Here is a 16,492-nt window from a genome sequence, read left to right as displayed (position 1 = left end):
CACTTGGATATAATAATTAGGGCAATGCAGCAAATTCATTTTTGAGAAACGGTAACGTATAAAAATAATGTGGTTTGTGCAGAATTATGTAAAAACTAGAAGTTTTGTAAAGGGGAAATAACCCTTTTGGGTTATTCGTGATCCAATATAAAAACAATGGTGCGACACGGAGCGAAGAGCTGGGCATAAGGGCTGAATGGGCAGGTGTAGTACATTGTGTAACATGATGGCACTTCAAGGGTTAACTGGCATGAAACCTCTTTGGATGGTGTGTATTTGTGATTAATAAAAATTACATCTGTGCATCTCTGCTGCCCCCTGCTGACGAAAGGGGGGAATCCTGCGCTGCTGCACGTATCTGTAAATGAATGTGCGTCTGTGAATACTTTCCTATATAACTTTACTGTTACATTACAGTAATTAGAAGCTGTTATTGGCAAAAAAATATGTTTATTACACAGAATGCCAACAAGCACACTGCTTATGGTATCTCTCTGTACAGGCTATGGGCAAACTTAGGGGCTGTTCCTGCTGAATTGTGCTTAGTACAGGGGAATCCCTATGTGCCATAGTTTTATGGTATCTCTCTGTACAGGCTATGGGCAAACTTAGGGGCTGTTCCTGCTGAATTGTGCTTAGTACAGGGAAATCCCTATGTGCCATAGTTTTATGGTATCTCTCTGTACAGGCTATGAGCAAACTTAGGGGGCTGTTCCTGCTGAATTGTGCTTAGTACAGGGGAATCCCTATGTGCCATAGTTTTATGGGATCTCTCTGTACAGGCTATGAGCAAACTTAGGGGGCTGTTCCTGCTGAATTGTGCTTAGTACAGGGGAATCCCTATGTGCCATAGTTTTATGGTATCTCTCTGTACAGGCTATGAGCAAACTTAGGGGGCTGTTCCTGCTGAATTGTGCTTAGTACAGGGGAATCCCTATGTGCCATAGTTTTATGGTATCTCTCTGTACAGGCTATAAGCAAACTTAGGGGGCTGTTCCTGCTGAATTGTGCTTAGTACAGGGGAATCCCTATGTGCCATAGTTTTATGGTATCTCTCTGTACAGGCTATGAGCAAACTTAGGGGGCTGTTCCTGCTGAATTGTGCTTAGTACAGGGGAATCCCTATGTGCCATAGTTTTATGGTATCTCTCTGTACAGGCTATGAGCAAACTTAGGGGGCTGTTCCTGCTGAATTGTGCTTAGTACAGGGGAATCCCTATGCTGCTGAATGTTGTTCCTACACGGGTTCCCATAGAGGAAGGGTTGAGGGGGGGCAGTGGGAGTATTTGGCTCGACTTCAGAAGGATCTAATTTTCCTGCCGCTGAGCAACATTATTTCCAGATAACAGAAAACCTTCAGCATCTCTTCCCAGGAATAAAAAGATCTGCCAGAGATAAAGATATTTAAACCCAATATTCTTTCTTTCTTGTCGCACTTTTTTTTCCATGGAACGTACAAGCCGCTTGTCAGGAAACAATGACTTTTTGGATTATTTCTGTAGGGAGGCTGTTTATTTAAACCTTCCGCTGGGTTCCAGAAAGAGCTGCCGGCTTCTCTGAAATAGAACTTGCTCAGGGAACTCTGAGTATCACTCATGTATTATAAGGGATAATGTACCCCCTACTGTAAATGATAAGGATATTAGCAGTCACTGAGGGGTTCTGTGCCCCCCATATAAAGGCACAAGGCTGCAGGCTGAGTTATACAGGGAACTCTGAGTATCACTCATGTATTATAAGGGATAATGTACCCCCTACTGTAAATGATAAGGATATTAGCAGTCACTGAGGGGTTCTGTGCCCCCCATATAAAGGCACAAGGCTGCAGGCTGAGTTATACAGGGAACCCTGAGTATCACTCATGTATTATAAGGGATAATGTACCCCCTACTGTAAATGATAAGGATATTAGCAGTCACTGAGGGGTTCTGTGCCCATATAAAGGCACAAGGCTGCAGGCTGAGTTATACAGGGAACTCTGAGTATCACTCGTGTATTATAAGGGATAATGTACCCCCTACTGTAAATGATAAGGATATTAGAAGTAGGTTCTGGCACATACACCTGACCAAACATTATTGCTCATTATGTGCCCAACACTAGGGCAGCCTAGCACTTTTGGTGGGGGAAACAATTTTAGGGAGACCTTTAAGGGCTGATGCCCAAACCTTCATGCACTTTTGCCCCCCTATTTGTGCCTGTATATTATCCAGGGCATGGACCTACCTCCATTCCATGTCTCTTACACCATGACACTTAGGGCTCATTTAGGAGCTCTCAGTGCTGTGTAGTCTCACCAAGTTTGCCACCATCATTGCGCAAAACAATGGCATTCATGAAAGCTGAAGCTGCCCTGACCCTCAAAGGTGGAAGTAGAACCATGGAGTTTCCACTTTTTGGCACTGAAAATGGCAAATGTCAAAAGATTTCAGTGCAATTGCATCTGATTTATGTAGAAGCACGTCGCATCTGGTGGGTGCACTTACCCTGGGATTGTAGGAAAAAATGCTGCATTTTGGGTAAAAAAAAATATCGTATTTACTGTCTGGGCGGCATTGTAGGGCAGTATTCAGAATAAAATGCATAAAAGAAAACTAAAACCCCTCTATACTATACGTAACCAACAGTCTGTATCATATTAAGTGGCCTACTAACGAGTCTCCCCAAACTGGAATATATATATCAGTAAATATTGCCCTTTTACATCCTTTCCCTTGAGCCGCCATTTAGTGATGGGCTGTGTGCTCCCTCAGAGATCAGCTGACAGGAAGTGATGCAGCTCTAACTGTAACAGGAAGTAGTGTGGGAGCAAAAGGCAGAACTCTGCCCATTCATTGGCTGATGGGGCCTAGCATGTATGTGTGCCTTGGCTTGTTTGTGTGCACTGTGACTCCTATGATCCCAGGGGCGGCCCTTAGTACATAAAATGGCAGTTTCCTATTTAGGATTACCCAATGGCACATACTGCTATAAAAGTATATTTTTATAGAGACCTACATTGCTCGGAAGTATAGTTTCCTTTAATACAGACCTCCATGTCAGAGCACAGAGTTGCATGGCTCCCCCCATTTGCCCCATCGTGTCATTCTGCCCCCTTCTTCCCAAGCCGACATTAAACAGATTGATCTGTTGTTTGGAACTCGGCGAAGCCAAATGATTTCCATACAAATAATGGCCGCTGAGGGAACAGCAAATCTCTCTAACAAGTCAATAGAGCTGTTTAATTGAACCGTATTTATCAGTCGGCCGTGCGTCGGAAGGCAATGTAATGTACAAATAGGCTCGTTTCTATTCTCCCAGGGTGAACACGGAATAGATGGGTTTCCTGGAAAGCCGGGCTCAGAAGGGAGAGAGGTAAGTACTGCACCCATTGCACCTACTGCACCCACTGCACCCACTGCACCCACTGCACCCACTGCACCCACATCCCTATTCTATATCATATACAGTGAGAGCAAAGGCCCCCCCTATCTATCGGCAGCTAAACAGACACTGATATCAAGGGACTTGTAGGGAATGAACCAATGACATGTTTCTATTTAGTGTTTATTATTTCATTACAGTACTGATCTCTCTATGGGTCCATCCTCTGACTCATGGTGCAACCAAGTAGGCAGCGCATTCTTTCCTTTCTTATATTCGCTAAGAACACATCACCGCTCAGTATTCTGTACAAGTGACCCCCCACGCAGGGCAGTGGCAGAGGATGGGGTAGATTGACAAGTCTGAAGCCCTTATATTAAACCAATTAAGAATCACTGTTCTCCAAGGGATAAATTCTCTTTAAATAGCAATGTACAATTACAGTTTGTAAGAGGAACGCAAGTGATGATTGGCCGTGACTCATCCCTGTGTCTTTGAGTTATTTTCAGCAAACAACCGGTGATTAATATATTTCATTACAGGGTCCTAAGGGCGGCACCGGGTTGCCCGGCGGGCAAGGATTCAAAGGAGAGAGGGTATGTAACATGGATATGGCAAGTGTTGTTGAAGGCATCAAAGATATGAAGGGTTATAGTTGTCCTGCTGCTCCCATATTGCCTTACTGGGTCTATAATGGTGTAATTTATCAACAAGTGAAGTGAGGAGCCATAAGGACCTCAGTTTACTTCTCTTAAGTGCCGCAGTAGCTGTTTTTACTCTATAATAATTTACCAACAAGTGAAGCCCCATTGTGGGAAGAGCCATAAGGACCTCAGTTTTCTTCTCGTAAGCCCCCCAGTAGCTGTTTTTACTCTATAATAATTTATCAACCAGTGAAGCCCCATTGTGGGAAGAGCCATAAGGACCTCAGTTTTCTTCTCTTAAGCCCCCCAGTAGTTGTTTTTACTCTATAATAATTTATCAACAAGTGAAGCCCCATTGTGGGAAGAGCCATAAGGACATCAGTTTTCCCCTCATAAGCGCCCCAGTAGCTGTTTCTACTCTATAATAATTTACCAACAAGTGAAGCCCCATTGTGGGAAGAGCCATAAGGACCTCAGTTTTCCCCTCGTAAGCCCCCCAGTAGCTGTTTTTACTCTATAATAATTTATCAACAAGTGAAGCCCCATTGTGGGAAGAGCCATAAGGACCTCAATTTTCCCCTCTTAAGCCCCCCAGTAGCTGTTTTTACTCTATAATAATTTATCAACAAGTGAAGCCCCATTGTGGGAAGAGCCATAAGGACCTCAGTTTGCTTCTCTTAAGCCCCCCAGTAGCTGTTTTTACTCTATAATAATTTATCAACAAGTGAAGCCCCATTGTGGGAAGAGCCATAAGGACATCAGTTTTCCCCTCATAAGCGCCCCAGTAGCTGTTTCTACTTTATAATAATTTACCAACAAGTGAAGCCCCATTGTGGGAAGAGCCATAAGGACCTCAGTTTTCCCCTCTTAAGCCCCCCAGTAGCTGTTTTTACTCTATAATAATTTATCAACAAGTGAAGCCCCATTGTGGGAAGAGCCATAAGGACCTCAGTTTTCCCCTCATAAGCACCCCAGTAGCTGTTTTTACTCTATAATAATTTATCAACAAGTGAAGCCCCATTGTGGGAAGAGCCATAAGGACCTCAGTTTTCCCCTCTTAAGCCCCCCAGTAGCTGTTTTTACTCTATAATAATTTATCAACAAGTGAAGCCCCATTGTGGGAAGAGCCATAAGGACCTCAGTTTTCCCCTCGTAAGCACCCCAGTAGCTGTTTTTACTCTATAATAATTTATCAACAAGTGAAGCCCCATTGTGGGAAGAGCCATAAGGACCTCAGTTTTCCCCTCTTAAGCCCCCCAGTAGCTGTTTTTACTCTATAATAATTTATCAACAAGTGAAGCCCCATTGTGGGAAGAGCCATAAGGACCTCAGTTTTCCCCTCTTAAGCCCCCCAGTAGCTGTTTTTACTCTATAATAATTTATCAACAAGTGAAGCCCCATTGTGGGAAGAGCCATAAGGACCTCAGTTTTCCCCTCGTAAGCACCCCGGTAGCTGTTTTTACTCTATAATAACAACCTTTCCCTTCTGTAGCCTCGGTGGAGGCCGCTGCATTTATAATGGCACTCTACTGCTTTCCAAGACTTGGTATATCAAGGAATATGAATTACCTAAGCAGAGCACACTAAGTAATCAACTTACCATCATCCTATTTTACTTATCAAGCACTTTCCATGCATTAGATCCCTGAGATGCCTGCATAGAACAATTACTCCATATTACTGTGTCAGCATATAGTGCCGGCTCCCTATTACGTTCTGTTTTCATAGAAATTTCCGTTTTTTCAACCGGAGTTTTCAGCTTAGCCAGCAGATGGTCGGCGCAGAGCGATTTTATAGAATACTATTAAGATAATTGCTTTCATGTAATTATATTATACCTAAAGTATACAGGCACCCAGGAAGGAATCCTATTAACTCACAAATGATACATTGTTTTGGGCCAACAGGCTTTGGAGAGATAAATTGCCCCTTTGTGCAAGTATTAGGAGAAGGCATCTTGCGTTGCAGAAACTCAGTATGAAGATTCGCCACAGTAATGACTCTTAAATCTAGAAGAGTTTTATTAACAATCTAATCAATATTTTTTTTGCAGGGTGACAAAGGAGAAGCCGGACCTCCGGGACTGCCGGGCAGTGCTGTAAGCTATGGTGCTTATGTATTAGGGTAATGATTGGCACATGGGGACACCATTGGAAGAAAGACCCATTTGTGTAAATTGTGGGGATCATGTTTCCTCTTAATGTCCACATTCTGCACGCTAGTATTATAGGAAGCCATATTTGCTACAGTTCTTAGCTTCCCAAGCATATTGCCCAACCGTTGAGTAAGCAGAGAGGGTCCTTTAGGGCACCCTGTAGGTGTTCCCATTGAATGACCAACTTTCCCTCTTCATGTGTGCATCTTCTTTGAAGACACCTTTGGCTTTTGGTTGAGGCCACTGCATCTCTACTGTGGTAAGCCTGGTGTAAAGGGTTAGAAGCATCATCTGAATCTTGGTTACATTGAAAGATAGTTGTAGTCAGACATATCTGTAGATAAAGGTTGGAGAGATCCATGTAGCCAGACTGGATGAGTTCATGGCAGGAAGGAACTTTCCCTGTTTTCCAGCTTTCCCTCTTATTGTGTGCTTCTTCTTTGAAGCCACCTTTGGATTTTGGTTGAGGCCACCACATCTCTGGCGTAAGGCTTGTGTAAAGGGTTAGAAGCATCTTCTGAATCTTGGTTAAACTGAAAAGATAGTTTTTTGTAGTCAGACATATTTGTAGGTAAAGGTTGGAGAGCAAGAGAGTTAGAGAGTAGCCAAACAGGGTAAGTTCAGGGAAGGAAAGAAGGCCAAAAAACAGGCAATGCTGAGGAAAAGCAGGGAATTAGAAAGAGTCAAAACTGTGGATCAGACAAAGAGTGCATACCTAGGTTCAAAACCTTTTCTTGTGATGCCCAATAATTGAACATGATCAACCTTATTTCTATTAAAATCAGTAGAACTGCCTCCCTCGAGTGTAGCCTAGGCCTGCATGTCTAATACTATAGCAAGAACCTGACCATGACTGGGAGCAAGATGTCTCTTTTACTTAAAAATGCTGCAAGGTGGAAAGGGGTAACCAGTGCCCCAGCCCCATATTTACTTCCCCTACTGACCACAGGTCACTTGAAACCCAGTAAGTAAATGGTGTCAGAACCTAAACTCAATGCATTTTCTATATGTAACCCTAAACATTCTGCAATCAACCGAGTGTTATATGTTGTTTTCTTTTTCTCTGTTTCTATTAGGTTCAGATTGAAGGGCTGAAGGGAGAGCAAGTAAGCTGCCATTTCTTCTTTCTTTTTCCATTACGAATATAATGAGCCCCATTTAGTGCACTAGCAGCACATATTTCCTGGGAAAGGCAGCAAAATGGAATTAATGAATATAGACGTTATTGGTCGGGACATGAAAGTAAAACCAGGCAGAAGAAGCCGAACTATTGGTCATTCTAACAAAGCCCTAGGTGGGCAGAAGACCCCTTTCATGTTGACTGACCTTTCCTGTGAGAATCTTCTCTCATTAGGGAGCCCCAAGCTTTACTCCCTCCATCTTTTGTCTTCACTTAAAAGAGTTAATAACCGATACTGGTCATATTTAATGAGACATCTAAACAAGGAAGCGTCTAGAAGAACGATTTCATGTCCCTAAGTCTTTTCACTAAGTTTCAGTTAGCGAGACACCGAAGGCAGTTTCTGAATTGCTTGAGACAACTTGGAGTTTGCAAATTTTGAAAGAATTTAGTATTCAAGGTAATTTCAATTATATATTCTACTTTTGAACATGATATATAAATATAATACTCATTCACGCTTCCTAATGAGGGAATATTTGGATGTCCACATTCTTTTATTAAGTTGAGGACAAGGAACTGTAGGAGATTAAGAGAACATTCCTGAGCTGGGTTTGTATGTTTGTTGACTGAATAGACAGCTTAGCTTAACTAAAGGCCCCCATACACGGGCCGATAGAAGCTGCTGATATGGGTCCCTTGGACCGACTCGGCATCTTATCTGCCCATGTAGGGGCAGAAACGATCGGACTGGCCGACTGATATCTGACCTGAAATTGGCCAGATATCGATCGGCCAGGTTAGAAAATCCAGTTGGATCGGGGACCGCGTCAGCTCGTTGATGCGGTCCCCGAACCGACTGCCCCATTGCCGCCTACATAATCCGGTCGTTTGGCCCTGGATTATTTTTTTTTTTAACTTCAAGCTCCCCGATATCGCCCACCCGTAGGTGGGGATATCGGGGGAAGATCCGCTCGCTTGGCGATCTCGCCAAGTGAGCAGATCTTACCGTGTATGGGGGACATATTATATTTCTGCAAATTACTGTGCATTATAAAATAAACAGCATTAAAGCTTGGATAGCGCATCTTCAGCCATTGGCCATTATCACTGAGGGATTTCTATAGACCTATCTTGGCTCTATAATAGTAATAGTGCTATCAGAAGATTAATCAACAATAAAAGGTTTCAGCCAATGGTAAGAAGACCAGTACATATACCAAATGTATCATTTGCTCTGCTTCTTTGATGTTTTTTTTTTTGTTAATTTATTTCCAGGGAATTCCCGGACCTCGTGGACCTCATGGTCCTATAGGACCACCTGGACCTCCAGTAAGTATGTTGGCTTATATATAATAACGTATGGCGGAAAATTTGTGTAATGCAACTTTTTTTTTTTGATACATGTGACTTTTTTGGACGTGACCGCGCCTATTTTGACTTGACTGCGCCCATTTTGATGCAACTTTTTTGACACGCGGCAAAATTTGATAGCTCCCAAATTTTTGCGCCCATTTTGGGAAAAAATCCAACAATGGTGAAAAGTGGAAATTCGCAACAAATCCATGCCTGGCGAAAAATTTGGCTCAATGCTACTCCTAAATAAATGTACTTTTTACGTTCCCTTTACTAGGCAAGTAGCAAACCTAAGACCATTTATTGCATTACCCCCTTATCAGTCTTATAAGAAAGGGGCTGAGCCACATTATGGCCTGCAGAGATATCATGATAATATGTAGAACTGAATGCCATCTTTATTAGATAATAACTAAGGGAAGAACCCTTTGCATCTGTAACTGTATTCTCCTAATAAAGGGCACTATAGCTGCAAGGCCAATATTTTTATTGCAGTTAAATGATAATTTATGGAACGTTCAATGTTCTTTAGTGCAAAAAAACCTTGAATTGTGAACAAAAATCAAACTCAAACATTGATATATTACTTTTTTCCCAAAGGGACCACAGGGAGCCATAGGAGGCCCTGGACTTCCAGGTCTTGAAGGACAGAGGGTGAGTAAAAAAAAATAAAAGGTCTTGAAAGCTTATTGGTTGAGATATTAGAAATGCTAATGTTTGGATGATGTTAATATGTATGATAAGAGATGGGAATGGGGTAAAGGAGAAAAATTCTATTTGAAACCCCCACCCCCCCAAAATTTGTAGGCAGTAATGAATAATAATATGTATCAGAGTTCGCTGGGCTAAAAATGACCATCATCATTAATGATATACAGGGTCGGACTGGGCCACAGGGAAAAAACCCGACGTGCCCCGGTGGCCCTGCCCCAACCCTTGCCGGCGCTCCCCCAGCCGACCATTCCTCCACTAACGTGTTATACTTATGCACGCTCAGGGGAGGATGTGGGGTGGGGGACCCTGGGTGGGGTAAGGGAGACTCAGCAGGGTCCCTGCGGGGGGTAAGGGAGGCTCAGCGGGTGCCCCAGTGGGGGTTAGGGTGTGCGGGGGCCATGCACCCCCCAGTCTGACCCTGATGATACAGATCCCTATAGATCTCCTGTGTTCCATGTCTGTGTTTGTAATGATTTGTGGGTGTGTCCCTGCCAGAAGCACAGTAGGAGGAGCATAGCCAATCACAGTCCTGCATTCACACAATACAATAAACACCATAAACCACAAAAACACAATTCAGAGAACAGGGAAACGTTCTATTCTTTTAAACTGGAAGTGAGACTCCTCCCATTCCAATAACAAGAGGATGGTCTAACCTTGGACCCAATACAGATGTTTTTGGACAAAATTCAGGTTCCTAGTCTGACAGTGAGTACATACTCTCTTCTACTGACCTTTATGGAGACTATCTATGACCTTTATGGAAAATATCTCTGCTCATTAAGCTATTTTTCAGCATAAAATGGCTAAGATAAGAAAATGATGGATCATTTAGATGCAATAATTTGTCTAGAAATTAAGTCACTTTAGAAGAACTTAAAATGGTCCAAACGAACTGGTTCTTTTCCAGAACAGTTCAACACCAGTGGCCTTTGTACCCATGGCATCCAATCAAGCTACTTGCTGGTTGCCATGGGTTACAAGGGTTCAACTTCACCAAAGATGTAGGAAATGCTACAGGAAATGTAGGAAATGCTACACCTCATAGGATGTTGTTCTTTCCCTCTATGTATTAGTATATTTTTTAAAAATATTGACCATGGTTTACACAGATCGTTATCTGAGATATATACATCACATTACAATTAAGCCCATTGTTCATGACACTGTATTTGCCTTTACAGGGACAGAAAGGAGAAGATGGTTTGGCTGGAATTGATGGTCTACCTGGAGTTGAGGTGAATAGAGTTTGATTACTAAAGATAAGAAGCAGAAGGGAAAAGTAAACCAGGCCATACATGGAAAGTTCAGTTTGTTGGATGAAGTTGCCAAACTGAGGATCTTGGACTAATTAAGACCAAAATGTGATTATTTTGATCCTGGATCACAATTGAGACCTATGAAGACCTGTTGGTAGAAGAAGGCATAATTGGCTCGATGTTCCTCGATGTCCCTTGCTTTTCTTTGACCAGATATTGGTCATAAAGTCTGTCATTTTGATTCCATTCACAGGCCAATAAGGGTTTGTCTTAACTGATGAGATGGCAGCCAATGTCAGCCTGTGCATGGGTAGCTTAATACAAAATTAACTGTTACATTATTTATGGATATGATGCCAATTTATACTTCATGGGGGGGGGCAGTAATCTGGGGGAAAACAAGAGTAGACTTATCAGTATTGGGTCTATAGTTTACACCAAAATCTAGGGGCTTGCCTTCAGATATGTGTTTCTGGGAGTAGGGGCACATCTACTGGGAAGTATTACATCAATGATGGTCCACCCAGCATTTTGAAAGCAAAAAAACTTCAGTATCCTGATCACTATCTTACTATCTTAGGCTGAGGGATATTGACCACATTAGGAAACTGGTCATGGCTTGGGACCTCTTCTAGTTACTCACCTCCTGAGAGTTTATACCACCTGTGTAACCCAGTAGCCATTGGCCTACAAAACCATACATTTTGAGGGCCATTTTGTTGGTGGGCTATGGCCTATCACTGCTTGAGCTGCGTTGCCTTAGTCTGGCCGCTACCCATTCCTTCTTATTTCAGTAAGTTGTGTATCAACGACTGGTTTGGAACTTTAGTTCTATGCTCAGGGGCTTTCACACTATTATATATATATTTTATTGTATTTAAAAATATGTGCCCAGTGCATGTTGTGCATTATCTTGGCTCATTCTGAAATAATCTTTTATAATTGTGGCTGTTATTTATATCACATGCTAATGTATTATTGTTTATATTATTATTTCAGTGTATATTTATGCAGAGTATAATAATAGCCTGACATTTTGGTAGTTGACATTTTCAGACTTAAGTTAACAGTTACATAGCGAGGCAGAGTCTGTTTTCCTTGGTGCATGTGTGCCCTCTAGTGTGCGAAAACCAAGATGGCTGCCTCTTTTAAGCCCAAATACAACTCTTTGCTAGCAAATGACAGACGTTACCAGTTTTTACTTAACTAGATTTAATGAAAGAAAAACAATTAGCCAAGGTGTTCTCTCCCCTTGGTGTGGACTCTTCCAGGTATTTCCCATATGCAAAGAATGTAAAGACACCAATTTATAAAGGACATGACTTAAATAGGTACAGGACAGTCTTTATACCCAAAAATAAGTCTATTATCCACTATTAAGCAGCAAATTTTGACAAATACTTGACATTCAAGAGGATGAATATGAAGGTCAGGCTGGTTACCCAAAAAGCAAAATAATATTAAATAGAACAGACCGTTTGCCTATATAAGACTGTGCCCTTCTTGTGCCCATGTAGGGTTAGGCTTAAGGTGGCCATACACTCTAAGATCCGCTCGCTTGGCGAGGTTGCCAAGCGATTGGATCTTCTCCTGATATCCTCACCTACGGTTGGGCGATATTGGGCTAATTCGGTTATTTGGCCCTGGGGCCAAACGATCGAATTATAACGATGGGCATATGGGTCTGTCAGTTCAGGGGCCGCATTAACGATCTGACTAAACCTGCCCTATCGAGATCTGGGCGATTTCAGGCCAGATGATGGTCGGGCAGGCCTGTCCGTAGTGTCCATACATGGGCCGAATCGGCCTAAGGGACCGATATCGGCAGCTAAAATCGTCCCTCTAGGATAAGACACCTTGTCATCAATAGCGATGAGCGAATCTGTCCCGATTTGCGAAACGACAGCAAAATTCGGGAAACGGCGAAAAATTTGCAAAACCGGTTTCTCAGAAGATTTTTTTGTCGCCCGCATCTTTTATTAGCGCCCACGGCTATTTTGATGCGATTGCGACTTTTTTTGACACGCAACAAATTTTTCGGCGCCGAATTTTCTCTGAAGTTTCACAAAACAATTTGCCAATGCCGAAATGTGGAAATTTGCTGCGAATCTATGCCAGGCAAAAAAATTCGCTCATCACTAGTCATCAACTGTTTCCCCCTTGGGTTGGTGCTTTGTGCCACGATGAACTAGCAAACTGCCTACTTTCACTTATAGAAATGGACAAGGTTGTGTATCTGAGTTTGCTGGAAACAATTACCCTAAGAAGTTAAATATTTTACAAAAAGATTCTGCTCTGTGTGCACCATTGTGAGAGCATAGGAAAAGCAGAGCTGAAGGAAACAATGGCCTCCCTAATATCCCCAAACTTTCAAGGCTACTAAAATGTTACACTAAGGGCCCCACTTTGACTAAAAATCTATAATTTCTCATTTTTTAAAATTTTCAAACTCGACTAAACTCATTTCCTTGAATGTCCAACATTTACTAAAAAAATCTGAGACAAAAGTTTCGAGATAAAAAAAGTTCAGTCTGCCATGGACTTCTACATGAACTCAGTCGGCAAGTTTTACCTGGCGAATTTGGATTTTTAGCCGTTTAGACGCATATTAAATATAGAAAAAAACGAGATTATTTACTGACATTTCATTTCAGGGCCCCCCTGGACCTGCTGGTGTTGCTGGACCCCCAGGACTTCCTGGTCCTCAGGTATGGAATATATACTGTATTTCATTATAGAAAATGTATATATATCTATAGAACAAGTGACCTTTTCATATTGCACATCCAGGAGAAAATAATTGCATCTCCTTTTGGAGAAATACTCCCCAAATGACAAGTCTCATTGGGAATAATGATTATTTGGCCACGTTCCCTCTATATAACCATGGATGTGTCTTGGAAGCAAAGCATGATGAACCCTCATTATCTGAACATCAGTAGCACATTGTGACTGTACCTTCCAATATGTTATTCCAAATGAAGCAAAGACATTTATGAGCAGGGGCTGCTCCCTCCCTTGTCTAACAGCCGAGAGAGAGAGAGACTGTCTGGGGGCTATGGATGTGCTGGAGAGAATTAGGGGAGAATCATGTAAATTAAAGATAATTAAATATCAGATAAAGAATGCTAGATAGAGAAAGTGTCCTTGCACAGTGGCAATATATCCACGTGCTGTGGGTCAGGAGAAGGGGAAATATTGCACCTTATAGTGAGGTTTAGTAACCACAAGAGAAAACTGGACCTTCTCTCTGGGAAACATGAGACTGATAGGTGTCCCCCCACCGGCTCCTCTGATATATACAGTTGATTATACATCACACGAGTGGGCAGTGAAGGTTTCCTGGGAGGCCACATGTAACTGTGGGTGTATAGAGGCCGGCAAATACATTCACGCTGCAGGGAGATGGGGCTCTGATTTCCCAAGGTGCACGGAGACCTTTGAAGTAAGAGAGACCAGGAGTGGCCCCATGTTTTATTCAAGTCAACCATAACAGTAATTGGAGCAAAAGAGACCGGTGCAATAACATTCTCAGGCTAATTCTGCTTCCGCTTCTAGGGACTGCCCGGAGAAATCGGATTTCCAGGGAAACCAGGGAAAATTGGGCTGACGGTAAGTACTGCGTATAACATGGAATAATGGATCGGTTGCAATGTGGCGGGTAATAATTAGACAATATTCAGTAGACAATATTCCTCCAGCCTGGCCTATCGTTTTGCTTAAAAAAAAGTAATTTAATTTCCAAAGAACAAAACATGTTGTTTGGCATCAAATAGGGGCACCTGATTGGGCCCCCATATATCAGGGTCTCGCAGAGCAAAGATAAAGTCTAGGATAACAGCTATAGCAAAACAGTAGGAAACATTGGACAGAGTAGGGCAAGATAGAGACAGTAAGAGAGAATGGTGGCAGTTAGGCAATATAGATACAGCAGGGAAAGATGGCAAGTGTAGAGAAAGATGTTGACAGTAGGCCAATTGGAGACAATAGGAAAAATGGTAAGGATAGTGCAAGATAGAGACAGTGAGATAAGATGGTAACAGTATGGAGACAGCTGGATAAATTGGATGACAGGCTATTAGAGACAGTAGGGCAAGATGGTGACAGTCAAAGTAGACAGTGGAACAAGATGGTAATAGTAGGATGGACACATTAAGAGAAAATGGTGACAGTAGGGCAAGAGAAGACAGTAGGGCAAGATGGAGACAGTAGGGCAAGATGGAGACAGTAGGGCAAGAGAAGACAGTAGCACAAGATGCTGACAGTAGGGCAAAAGGAAAGAGTAGGGCAAGATGATGAAGATAATGACAGTATGATAGGATGCAGACAGCAGGACAGTGTTGTGACAGTAGGGCAAGAGGAGACAGTAGGACAAGATGGTGAGAGTAGGGCAAGATGGAGACAGTAGGGCAAGATGGAGACAGTAGGGCAAGATGGAGACAGTAGGACAAGATGGTGAGAGTAAGGCAAGATGGAGACAGTAGGGCAAGATGGAGACAGTAGGGCAAGAGGAGACAGTAGGGCAAGATAGAGACAGTAGGGCAAGATGGTGAGAGTAGGGCAAGATGGAGACAGTAGGGCAAGATGGAGACAGTAGGACAAGATGGTGAGAGTAGGGCAAGATGGAGACAGTAGGGCAAGATGGAGACAGTAGGGCAAGATGGTGAGAGTAGGGCAAGATGGAGACAGTAGGGCAAGATGGAGACAGTAGGACAAGATGGAGACAGTAGGGCAAGATGGAGACAGTAGGACAAGATGGAGACAGTAGGGCAAGATGGAGACAGTAGGGCAAGATGGAGACAGTAGGGCAAGATGGAGACAGTAGGACAAGATGGAGACAGTAGGGCAAGATGGAGACAGTAGGACAAGATGGAGACAGTAGGGCAAGATGGAGACAGTAGGACAAGATGGAGACAGTAGGGCAAGATGGAGACAGTAGGGCAAGATGGAGACAGTAGGGCAAGATGGAGACAGTAGGGCAAGAGGAGACAGCAGGACAATGTTGTGACTGTTGGGCAAGATGAAGACATTTGACATTGGTGTTCCCCTACATGAGGTGAACATTGCTAGTTTGTATTTTATTTTTATACATGCTCATGTAATGTAATGTAATAAGAAGGGACTTTTTGCTGCTCAAAAACACTTTAGTCAGAACTTGCAGAAGCTAGGCAGAAGCATTCTGGGAGCTACACACTTAAAGCAATGTGGCTCAACAAAACCTGTTCCCAGCTCTCAGGGGCCAACAACACAATTAAAATGCCAAAGAATCCTCCAATAAGAATCCCAGCTGATCTCTTTAAACCTAGCTCCATGTTCTTTGTTCCTGCAACTGGAACTGGCAGTGTTTATTCAAGTTTACATATCCCAAATGTTTTGTTCTCGTAATAACTGGTATTGATAAAATAGCATAGACGTGTTAGCTGTCATATCATGCTGCTCCACTAGATGGCTCCCATGAGAGGAGAGTGCATCAGCTACAGAACACTTGCTGGGGGCTGTTCTCTGGGACAAGACAGTAGAGATAATTAAACAGGTTGAGAAAATAAATGTGTTAACGGTACCCTTTCAGCACCGCACAGCACACTGGGAAAAAGTTATAAAATGGCTGCAAAGAAGCAAAGTAAAGCAAGGGTGAAGCCAAAGTCACAGCTTTAAAGTGTAAGAAATAAACAAGAATGGGCCTTATTTATCAACACTGGGTAAATGTGTCCATGGGCAGTAACCCATGGCAACCAATCTAACTGTGGCATTCATTGTTCTACCAGCAACTGGCTGAACAAAAGCCAATCACTGACTGGTTGCTATGGGTTATTGCCCACAAGCTAATTTGTCCAGTGTTGATAAATGGGCCCCAATGAAGTCTAACAAATATGTGAACTAT

The 16,492-nt window shown here is 42.7% G+C and overlaps 1 protein-coding gene across 5 annotated transcripts in view; it reads left to right on the top strand.

The window, feature by feature from the left end:
- col22a1 (collagen, type XXII, alpha 1) overlaps positions 1-16,492 on the top strand; it is a 173,101-nt gene that overhangs the window by 101,166 nt on the left and 55,443 nt on the right. For 4 of the 5 annotated variants that reach the window (XM_031903862.1, XM_031903859.1, XM_004915036.4 and 1 more), the window contains 9 exons: positions 3,301-3,354; positions 3,906-3,959; positions 6,061-6,105; positions 7,239-7,268; positions 8,561-8,614; positions 9,239-9,292; positions 10,537-10,590; positions 13,266-13,319; positions 14,170-14,223. In XM_031903862.1, coding sequence (XP_031759722.1) covers positions 3,301-3,354; positions 3,906-3,959; positions 6,061-6,105; positions 7,239-7,268; positions 8,561-8,614; positions 9,239-9,292; positions 10,537-10,590; positions 13,266-13,319; positions 14,170-14,223 — 453 coding nt within the window. The remainder of the gene's footprint in view (positions 1-3,300; positions 3,355-3,905; positions 3,960-6,060; positions 6,106-7,238; positions 7,269-8,560; positions 8,615-9,238; positions 9,293-10,536; positions 10,591-13,265; positions 13,320-14,169; positions 14,224-16,492) is intronic. The other variant, XM_031903861.1, reaches the window with a different exon arrangement.

This window comes from Xenopus tropicalis, chromosome 6, assembly GCF_000004195.4.
Source record: "Xenopus tropicalis strain Nigerian chromosome 6, UCB_Xtro_10.0, whole genome shotgun sequence".
In the NCBI taxonomy this organism is placed as follows: domain Eukaryota; kingdom Metazoa; phylum Chordata; class Amphibia; order Anura; family Pipidae; genus Xenopus; species Xenopus tropicalis.
This window is presented reverse-complemented; position numbering and strand designations above follow the sequence as displayed.